At 27.4% G+C, this 12,212-nt stretch overlaps 2 protein-coding genes across 2 annotated transcripts; one reads left to right on the top strand and one right to left on the bottom strand.

Moving 5' to 3' along the window:
* The first annotated feature begins 2,472 nt into the window (after positions 1–2,472).
* On the top strand, positions 2,473–3,627 carry LOC128952068 (E3 ubiquitin-protein ligase RNF14-like). Its single transcript, XM_054297400.1, has 4 exons — positions 2,473–2,525; positions 2,623–2,924; positions 3,014–3,304; positions 3,411–3,627. Exons 1-4 carry the CDS (start codon positions 2,501–2,503, stop codon positions 3,546–3,548), a joined length of 756 nt encoding a protein of 251 aa, XP_054153375.1. The 5' UTR covers positions 2,473–2,500; the 3' UTR covers positions 3,549–3,627.
* A 4,379-nt stretch (positions 3,628–8,006) lies between these two features.
* Positions 8,007–10,406, bottom strand: LOC128951543 (retinal dehydrogenase 2-like). The gene is made up of 8 exons (XM_054296790.1): positions 10,365–10,406; positions 9,938–10,090; positions 9,560–9,859; positions 9,352–9,438; positions 8,989–9,270; positions 8,526–8,812; positions 8,129–8,444; positions 8,007–8,045 (listed from the first exon to the last, which is right to left on the bottom strand). The coding sequence occupies exons 1-8, from the start codon at positions 10,404–10,406 to the stop codon at positions 8,007–8,009; spliced, it is 1,506 nt and encodes a 501-aa protein (XP_054152765.1).
* Positions 10,407–12,212: the final 1,806 nt, after the last annotated feature.

Here is a 12,212-nt window from a genome sequence, read left to right as displayed (position 1 = left end):
GTATATTACATATGTTTTTTGTGTAACTATATCTCTATTAAATAATTATATAATTACATAAATGATGTCGCATTTTTTTAAACAACACATGACAATATGGTATCTTTTATAATTATCAAATGTAGCATAAAAAACATAAGTAACATAAATAAAAAAGTACCGAGTTTGTTCTGAAAATGTTTAGTGTATATATTTCTATAATTAATTTACATTTATCATTTAATTTTTTCAAATTTGTTACTTTTACTATTTTATTAAAATCAATTTGAGTCTATTAAATAATAATAATAAATAAATAAATAACTACCGTAATTATTTTGTAAAAAATCAAATATATGATATTAATTAATAATATATAAATAAATAAAATAAATAATATTTATATATATGTGTAAAATATCAAAAATGATTTAATAACTAATATTACATTATATACTTGACGTATTACATAACTACAGTAAATATATCATATTTACCGGTACTGTAAGTATTTAACTACAATAGTAACCATTGATTAAAATTTAAATAAATTATTATATCATTCAAATAGATAGATAAGAAGTTAGTGATTGAATTTAATATACAGTAAAGTACAGTAAAATTTACAATATATTATGCATGTATTACATGAATGTTTACTTTAATAATAAAAAAAATATAACTACCTGTGCACTATGACTACCAGTGCGCCTGTCTATTACATACATATGATAATATAGTTTGTTTTAATAAACTTGAAAACTTGTAAACTTTTATTTTATTTTTATTACTATTAATAGTTTTGTTTGATTTTTTCTTGTTGTTGTTGTATTAGCAACAGTTAGTTAGCTTTTTTGTTGTTGTTGTTGTTGTAGTTGTTTTACATAAACTAATTTAATTAATTAATTAAATAACAGTTAGATTACTGTATAATAGTAGTGTAATAGTAATAATAATAATAATATTTTTTTTCTAAATAACTGTACATTTTTTTTAAATGTTAAAATAATAGTCATATTATTATACAGTAATATATGATATCATATATACTGTACAGTAATATATCATAACTTTTTTTTAATGTGATTAAAAAGTTTCATATCATATATACTATCCTAACATATCATATATCATAATATGTTTGGCAATAATCGCGGCAATAGTAGTCATAATCACCGCACGGGAGTAGCGGCGGCGGCAACCGTTCGGCCATTAAATGGCAACAGTCGTCAGCGTCGAGTGGCCGCCGCAACTAACTCGGCTAATAACGGTTACCACTCATACTCGGCCAACAACACCAACAACAACAACAACGAGGACACGATGTCTGTCATCAAAGGTCTGGACACTTATCCGGATAGCAATCTTGTGGCAATCGTCCGGCGATTGGTCGCCGGCTGGCGCGACCCGAAATGTCCGGCCGATTTGATCGACTCAGTCGAACGTAATACTACATCGGTTGCGGCGACAATGACCCGCAACACAAGTAAGGCTAACCTGTTTGTAACGGCCGTCAGCCGAGAGGCCAATCGGGCACTGCTGGCCGGCGCCCAACGACATCTCAACAGTGATCACTTCGGTGGCCGCCGACGCGGAAGAGGCGGTGGAGGCACCGCCGCCGAAATTGGTGTCAAATGGCTGCCATATCGTAGCTCATCGGACAATAGACGTGACAAAGATTCCCGACAATGGGACGACAAGCAGTCATCGGCGGCGGCGACGTGTAAATCGGTAATCAAAGGCCTGAACACTAAACATGTACACAATCTGACCGGTTATGTCCGTCAAATGGTCAACAAATGGAACGATCGGACAGTTAACGGTCGGCTAATCAAATCGGTAGAGATTAACACTAGAAACACTGTCGGCGGCGGCGGCGGACACCGACAACTGGACAGCAGTAAAGTCAATCTGTTTGTGACGGCCGTCAGCCGACAGGCCAGCCGTTCGCTGGTTATGGCGGCCAAACGTAACGGCTGTGGACCGGGTATTGTATGGACAAAGTATATGAAACACGAGGACAACAATAGTATTACCAGTGGTGGTAGCCCTTCGGTGATGACCAACGATGACAGCGATGATGATGTTGATGGCGACTACTGTGATAATAGTCGGCAATCTGGTCACCGTAAAAATTATCCGCATAATCATCAAGGTATGATTATTATTATTTTTTAACTTATCGGTAAACTTAATTTACCGGTAAATTAAAATTACCGTAATTTTCAATTTTTTATTAAATTTTTTTGTTGTTTAAAAAAATCTATCGCTAGTTCCCAGTCATAAGGATTTAATTGATAAATTGAATCAACTATTGTTGTCGACAACAACAACAACAACAACTACCAGTGCCAGCCATAGTAATACTGGTGCCAAACAAAAGCAAACATCAATCGGTAAACATTACACTAATCATCAGTCGTCTAATAATTGTGGCGATAATAGTATCAAAAATAATAATAATCATAATATAAATAATAATATTAATATTTCCGGTAATAATACTGTTCCCAATAAAACAATGGGACAGTTGGCCAAAAATTCAAGTATGAATTTAAATATTTTAATCAATCAAATTAATTGTGAAAAAGATAAATATTTACCGGTAATTAATTTTTAACTTTAATTTTTTTAATTAAATAGTTACCAATTATTGCCAATTATGTCGCAATTGGATAGCAATAAATGATGGCCAACAATTTGACGGCACCGCCGCCGCCGCCACTGCCAGCTCCGGGTGCCGACACGTCTATTGTCGCGAATGTTTGGCCCAATATTTGGACAGTCAGATAACTGACGGTACAGTACATCATATCAAGTGTCCGGACAGGCAGTGTTCGGGCGAAGCCGCCTACGAACTGGTATGCAGACTGTTGAGCCGTAAATCGCTGGTCAGATATCATAAACTGTTGCTCATTAAAACATTGGATACTATCGAGGATACGGTATTTCTATATAAAAAAAATTAAATAAATATTATTTAATTTTTTTTAAATAAAATAATTACCGTACTTATCGGTAATTAATTTTATAGGCCTATTGTCCAAAATGTAACGATTCGGTTGAGATCGACAGCAGCCGAAAGTATGGCTACTGTCTTGGTTGCGATTACGCGTTTTGCGCGTGTTGTCGACTCGGCTATCACGGCTCGCAGAGTGCGTGCTCTATCGGTACGGGTGCTACCGATAAGGACGTCCAGCCCGGCGACAAACAACGCCGGTTGGTCAACGGTAACAGTGGCCGCAGCCCGGATGGTCTACACGAGTCGGTAAACTTTATACGCGCTCATTACAAAAAGTGTCCAAACTGTGGCTTCACGTGCGAGGTTTGAACGGGTTTTTTAATTGAATTGTTTTTTAATTGAATTGTTTTTTTATTTGTTTTTTTTAATATTTATTTTTAAATTTTTAAAAATATATACTGTACTGTAGAAAATTAATGGCTGCAATAATATGCAATGCAAAATGTGCATGATACATTTTTGTTGGCTATGTTTGATGGATATTACCAACAATGAGACCCGGGTTATACACTATCTGACAACTAATTGTAAATTGAATACAATTTAGGAAAAAAGTGCCAATTTTTTTAATTACCGGTATTATTCAAAATGACATTAATTTTTTTGTTAATAATTTGTTAGTAAAAAATAACAACAACTAAAATATCTTTAATTACTAGTAATCATACAATTATTATTTTACCTAATAATTACTTTTTTTCTCTCTCTCTCTCAATAAATCTACCAAAAGTGTAAAATCAAACAAACAAAATATATTGTAATAAATTTAAAATACAAAAAAATACATTAAAAATACAAAAAAAAATACATTAAAAATATTAAAAATACAAAAAAACATTAAAAATACAAAAAATATTAAAAATACAAAAGATATTAAAAATACAAAAAATATTAAAAATACAAAAAACATCAAAAATAAATGTAATATATTTTATAATGTTAATTACAATTAATATGATATCGTTGAAAAATTAAAAACATAATATGTTATTTAATTAAAACAAAATGTTTATAATTTATTATTAATAATTATGCTATTGATAATTTTTTAAATAATTTATTAATAATAACTAAATGTAAAATAATATATATATATACAGTATATATATTCAAATATCTTATTTATTTAATTTATATTTCTGTAATATATAATAGTTTTAAATATCTGCTATTATTCTATGATAACTAAAATACTGATAGTTATTATAGGTGTTTATGTTATATTATATAAGTAAATAAAATTATTTGTTAAAACTAATAAATAATTGTTTTTATAAGTATAATTGTTTGGTCTAGTTTTAAACACAATATATTCTATTTTTAAATTAAATTAATATTTTATATAATTCTATAAAAAATTATATTATACTTTAATAAATACTAAAATAATAATTATTATTATTAAATATTTCCATTTTTTTTACTAAACTAAACATGCAAATAAATAATTAAATTTATGAATAATTTTTAGAAAATTAATATTTTTAGTATTATTAGTTTGATTAAATAATATGGTTTTTATATTAATTACTAATTAATAATTAGACCAAAATAATAGTTATTTATTTCTAAAAAAATTATTATAAAACACTAAAATATCCTTATAGTTATTGATTAATTGAATTTTATTAAAAATATATTAATGATAATTTAGCATGTTTAGTTAGTTAGCTAAAAATAATATAAATAAAACTTGTTATATGAATAATTATGTTATTATTAAAAAACATAGTTTTCATATATACTGATTAATAAAATAAATTTAATTGCAAGTCTAGTTTTATTATATAATATATATTATACTATTAATTTATTATTTATATATACCGTATATCTATAATGCAAATATGATAACTAATAAATTGATGACCAATTATTATAATATAAGATTTGCCGATAAAATGGTTAAATGGTTACACAATCGTTATATAATAAATATGAATCGTTTTATTGTTGATGACAAATATTATTTGCTAATTAATTTATTATTCAAATTTAATACATTTTTATGTATTTGTCGGGAAATTGGTTTATATATAGGCAACAGTAATAAAAGTAGTAGTAGTCGTAGTAGTAGTAGTAGTAGTAGTAGTGCTAATAGTAATAATAATAATAATAAAGTTTGGTCTAACCGATGGCTTATCCGTTTTCTATGCGATCCGACCTATTTGTACGGTAATTCACAATTAATTGAAACATTCATATTGTTGGCACACTTGACACTAATTATTGGTTCGTTTGCAATGTTATGGTACCAGTTGTTTGAAACCAATTATTTTAAACAATTAATTACTGATGTAATCAATCTATTGAAAATGAAAACCAATTTAAATAATGTTAATACTGTAAAAAAGCTATACTACTATTTTGTTGTCATAACATTTCCCAATAGATATATTTATTGGTTTGTTTATATCTATTTGAATTTAGTTCACAGTTTGCCAATGTGTATGGCATACTATGATCGACACCTAAACTACCAACCAATCAATATTATCATATGTTTGCTGATGACTGCCATCGATGTATTCAATGGTCTAAACTATATGTATATATTGATTGTTAGTTCAATAGTTTACGGTATTATATTTGATGATATGTTTACTGAATTAAACAATCAATTATTAGCTATTACTAAACAACAAATTCAATGTAATAGTAGGCAATCATTGCCGACATTAAATAATTTGAAACTATTGTCGACAATTGATAGACACAATAAGCTAACTGTCCTCATCACTAATATTAACCGTTTACTATCGAAAGCCATATTTCTATTATATTTTGTCGGATCAACTGCTTTACTATTACTACTATATCAGACACAACATCGCGATTCAAGTCAATTGTTTAAAACAATAATGATTTTAATGTTTCTATTAGTTTTGATTAATTCATTACTGAATAGCTATATGTGCGGTAAAATACCGGCCAAAGCACACAAACCATATGCCCTAATGTTTTCATTGTTAGCTAATAATAATAATAATAATAATAATAATAATAATAATAATAATAATAATAATAATAATAATAATAATAATAATAATAATAATAATAATAACAATAATAATAATAATAATAATAATAATAGTTGTCTTAAGGGTCGGCACTTGACATTAGTTGAGCGTTTGAAATGCGAAACATTTATCGGACGACTAAGTGGACCGACAATTGGTTTCTATTGTTTATCGCTATTTCCGATAACTAATTGGGAAATATTTCAATTATTACTAATTTGTAGCTCAAATTATATATTTATTATTGGCTTATTTTAACAATTTCTAATAAACAAATTAAAATCAGTTGAAAATGCTAGAAAGCATTTCCATACGAACTCCTAATACGAAATTAAATTAAAATCAAATGCTTTTGTATGACAAAATAAACTCAACTTTAGTCATATGGGGTATCAAATGCTTCAATATGACAAAATAAATTCAACTTTAGTTATTTGGGGTATCAAACTGTGAATATGAAAAATAATGAATATCTATGGACTACTCTATGAAATCGGCGGTACTATTGGTTTATGGATCGGCATATCTGTTGTAACCATCAGTAAAATAACTATTTATATAAAACATATAATCAATTGGGCCAAACATTTTTACGGCAATTAAAAAAAACTCAATCAATTAATTATTTTATCTATCCTTTATAACTAAATTAATTACTAATTTAAATTTTATCTTTAAAATTAAAAAATTTATATTTATAACATTAAGATTCACATTTATACTTAAAGCATTTTCAATAGATAGCTCATAATTAATTGATAATTTTAATTAATAATATAGTATCTATGAAATCTATTTATTTGTTCGTTTAATAAAAATTTAACAAAATTTTATGTTAATTTAAAAATTAATAATAATATAATTAAGTATTTATCTAATTATATATGTTATAAAATTAAAATTTTAAACAAATAAAAAAATTTACTGTACATTTTAAAATACATTGTGGATCAAGTAGTTATCCAAAAAAAATAATAATCTGTTTAAACATATATTTTATTGGGAATAAACTTTAAATAATTAATAATTACACTAAAAAAATAGTAAAAAATATTTTTCATAATTTGTAATACTGTAGATACAGTTATCTGTGTAATCTAATAAATATATTAATGTTGAATTTGATTGAAAATATAATTATCTAAATAACTATTAAACGATTTTTAACAAAAATTTTTAAAACTAGCATTGAATTAATTGACTAAACCGACACATTTTCAGCACCGTATGGTATCAGTGATGGAAACAAAACAAACAATTAACTGATGGGACGACTACTTCAACCAAAAAAAATCCCAGAACTGAATGTATGTTAAATGTTATGACTGATAGTGTAGTATAGAAAATGTAATTATAATTACTATTGGACTCAATATCCTATTGATAATAAATCACACATTTTATCGCTTATTAATTATTATTATAATAATAATCTAAGCGCTAATAATAAATATTACTCATTGTATTGTTGGTTACAATTGTTGGTTAATTACTATCAAAAAATGTAAACCCGATTGTAATCACTATACGTATAAAATTATACAAACATAATAGATGTTGAATGAACAAAAAAAAATTTTTTTATATAGATTTAAAGTAAAATTAATTACTATTTAAATTATTGATAATAAACTTACCGGTGATTTTAACAGTAATTTTAATCATTAATAAGTACATTATCATAACCAAAACAAATAATGTTATTAATTTAGTTACAATTGGAACAATTTTATTATAATTAATTGCACCAGTTACAAAAAAAATAGTTAATTAATTAATTTTATTGAAATAACAGTTAATTATATGGGGATTATCTTAAAACTCGACTAATTTCGACTACTCGACTATTGATAGTATATATATATAAATAAAGTATTAATTAAATCCTATATAATATTTATATATATATATATATATATATATTGTATTACTTAAATTTAAAAATTATATATTAAAATAATTATTTTATATAAAAAAACTAAAAATTATTCCAGCAAGTTTTTATCGTTTATCTTGACGATTACCTAAATTTAATAAAATAAATAAATAATAAAAAAAATTATAAAACAATTTTTGTTTAAAAAAAATTAAACATCAATTTTACTACCGATTTGACGTTGAGATACTCTCGTAGACAGTCTTTGCCAAATACTCGGCCAAATCCTGATTGTTTGCAACCGCCGAACGGCATCTGCACTCTAAACGAACGGTGCATATTGATGGCTACCTTTCCGACTTGCAGTTCACTGGCGACTACCAGTGCTTTGTTGATATCATCGGTAAAAACACCCGCATTCAGACCGTAGTCACTGTTATTTGCCCTATCAATGACTTCGTCGATTGTACTAAACTTAAGTATACACTGAACCGGTCCGAAAATTTCCTCTCTGGCTATAGCATGACTGTCCTCGATGTCGGCAAAACTATTATATACATAGAAAAGTATTGAAAAATTATATATATATATATATAGAAATATTTTCGGTATATTCAATATAGATTACACAGTGGGCTCAATATAGTATCCTTGAGTACCCCATCGTTTGCCACCAGTCAACAGTCGGGCGCCTTCCCGGACACCCGTCTCTATCATTGACATAACTTTTTCATATTGTCGGCCATCGATTAGTGGACCAAAATTTGTTAACGAATCGTACGGATTGCCCAACACTATCGATTTGTTGGCCAACTCTACCGATTTATCAACAAATTTATTGTATATCGATTCGTGAACATAAATAAGACCGGGTTTACAGCAAGTTTGACCTTGATTATTGAATGTTGTCTGGTGCTAATTTATTTTAAATAATAATAATAATTATTATTATTAATTATAATTATATCTTTTACTACTAATAATAATATGATAATATCTATTATTATTATTAATAATAATAATCATATCTAATAAAAATAATAATAATATCTATTATTAATTAATTAATTTTCTTATATCAATTAGTTTACCGCTTCTAATACTGCACTATCGATATCGGTGTCCGGAAATATAATAAGCGGCGATTTGCTACCCGTTTCAAGCGATAGACTTTTGCCGTTTGACTGGCCGACAGCCAACTGAACGAGTCGTCCGACACGTGTGGAGCCGTTGAAAAATACTTTATCCACATCCATGTGCTCGGCCAGTGCACGACCAGCTGTCTGGCCAGAACCGGGTACTATGTTGACAACACCTGCCGGAAAACCGGCCTCCAATATCAAACTGGCCACATATAGTATAGCTAAAGTTGACTTAAATATAATTGTTCATAAATTTTATTATATTATATTATAACTTAATTATATATATATATATATCTAATAATTATATACCTGTTCGGCGGGTTTAACGACAACAACATTACCGGTGGCCAATGCGGGACCCAATTTACCCGCCAATGAAAACAATGGAGTATTCCACTAAAAAAAATAAACAAAATAATTATAATTTAGTTTATTTTTGTTGAGTTACTACTTATAAGTCAATAGATTATTATAATAATTAATAACAACAACAACAAAAAATGTTTGGTTAGATTACTGTTAGTATTTGACCGCAAACGCCAATCGGTTCGAGTCGGGTAATGGCCAACAATTTGTTTTGGCGGCCGTTATCGTTGTCGGCCGGCACTGTCTTTCCATGAAATTTATCCGACCAACCGGCATAATAGCGAATAATCTTAACAACTCTGACTATCGATTGGCTAACCGACATATATACGGCACCGGTGTCCAATGTGGTCAATTCGGCCAAATAGTCGGCATCCCTATCAATCAAATCGGACAATCTATACAATAGTCGACCCCTTTCGGAGGCGTCAATTGTACGCCAAACTGATCCCTTATGATGATGATGATGATATTAATAATAAATTAATTATTCAAGTAAATATCCGCGAGAGGGGGGGGGTTTGCTAACCCGTTTGAAGGCTAGTCGGGCGGCTTTGACTGCCTTATCGATGTCTCGATTGTCGGCCGACTGTATCCGAGCTATCGATTGTTCTGTTGTCGGGTTTATTGTTTCAAATGTATTACCGTTTTCCGAGTTTAGCCATTCATTGTTTATAAATAGCTAATTATAAATAATTTATTAATTAAATTTTAAAAAAACAATAATAATAATAATAAATTAAATAAAAAATAAAATTAATAAACTTGTAATTATAATCTATATAATTTTTATTGTTAAGTTAAATGTTTATAATATATGATTTTTATTTATTTAGTTAAAAAAAAACTAATATATTTTTATATATTATTTATTAGTTTAATATTTATAAATAATTAACAATAAATAAAAAATATATTAATAAAGTTTTTTTTTAATTATTAATTTTATTTATTACCTGTGTGTATTTAATTTCTGGATTACGATTTATTTCAGACATTATTTATAAAAAAAAGTTGATTTTATAAAAAAAATTAAATATTATAATTATTTTCAATAATATTAATAATTTTTTTGACTTGTTATTAATACTTGTTATAATTATAATGATTTGAATTACTTTTTATTTTGTAAATTTATTTATTAGTTTTTATTTTAAACATCATACTGTTATTTCAAAAAATATTAAAAATCATTATATATAAAAATGACATAGTATTTTTATTTTTATTTTTTTTTAAAAAAACATTCAATACCTACAAACAAACTAAAATAATTATTTTATCATGACGTACATAAAAAAGACTAAATTATTTTTTTTTATAAATAATGTTATAGGTAGTCAATGCTATTTCAAAGTTATATTTCTTAGCGCTTTAAGGCTAATGCAATAGTGTGTAATGCAATAGTATGTCAATGCCATAGCATAAAAGCATTTTCAAGCAATTAAAATATTTCATTTAAAATTTATAAAATAACACATTAAATTTTATATTGAAGCCAAGACTGTATTTCACACTAAAACAATGACTTTTTTATTACTTTGAAAAAAATATTTGAAAAACCTTATTTTAATTGCTAAAATTTCAGTCATAAAAATTTATAGAAAGCACTGAAATGTTATACAGAAAACAAAGGTAAAATCCTTGTTTTTTTAGAGTTTTATTAATGCACTGAAATGTTATACTGAAAAGAAAATAGTAAACTCCCAGTTTTAAAAAAAATTAAAAGCTTACTCAATTTGACCCACTTTTATCTCACGTACACTTTAGTATAAATAGAGGTGTCTCTCGGACACCAAATCAGTTCTCTTCGGAGTTCTCTTTGGAGATCTCTTCGGATTTCTCTCCTGTGAGTTCTTGTCTTGGAGTGCTACAGTGTATAACTGTTTATAAGATGAAATAAAGTATTTGAATATTACTTTGTGTGTATTACTTACTCGTCGCGGCCGGTGGACCTGGATTGCGTCATGGATTATATTATCCATATTATACTGATGGAAGCTGACCACAAGGAAGATTACAACATAGATAACATTATGGATTGAGTCATGGAAATAAACCATGGATTCCGTCATGGATGGCATTATGAATCACATATGGCTTCACTACAGACCAACGTGGCTTCACGTGCGAGGTTTGAACGGGTTTTTTTTGATTGAATTGTTTTTTGTTTGTTTTTTATTTTTTCTATATATTACTGTACTGTAGAAAATTGATGGCTGCAATCATATTCAATGCAAAATGTGCATGATACATTTTTGTTGGCTATGTTTGATGGATATTACCAACAATGAGACCCGAGTTATACACTATCTGACAACTAATTGTAAATTGAATACAATTTAGGAAAAAAGTGCCAATTTTTTTAATTACCGGTATTTTTTTATTACCGGTATTATTCAAAATGACATTAATTTTTTTGTTAATAATTTGTTAGTAAAAAATAACAACTAAAATATCTTTAATTATTAGTAATCATACAATTATTATTTTACCTAATAATTACTTTTTTTTCTCTCTCAATAAATCTACCAAAAGTGTAAAATCAAACAAACAAAATATTACTGTTAGGAATAATTTTCGAGACAAAATTGCATAAAAATTAAAACTAATTTATTTAATTAATATCAATGTCTTTATTAATCAAATATTCGCCATCTTTATCTACGATCTTCTGCCATCTCATCGGTAACTCATTAATCCTTTTGCTGAAGAAGGTTTCGTCTTTAAGAGCCAAATAATCATTGATGGCAGTTTTGACCCCCTCTTTGTTATTGAAACGTTTACCATCTAAGAAATGCTGT

This window comes from Oppia nitens, unplaced genomic scaffold, assembly GCF_028296485.1.
Source record: "Oppia nitens isolate AA-2021 unplaced genomic scaffold, nextdenovo-longstitch-racon4-pilon3 scaffold1_pilon_pilon_pilon, whole genome shotgun sequence".
Lineage (NCBI taxonomy): Eukaryota > Metazoa > Arthropoda > Arachnida > Sarcoptiformes > Oppiidae > Oppia > Oppia nitens.
The sequence above is the reverse complement of the archived record's forward strand: the minus strand, read 5'-3'. Positions and strand labels throughout refer to the sequence as shown.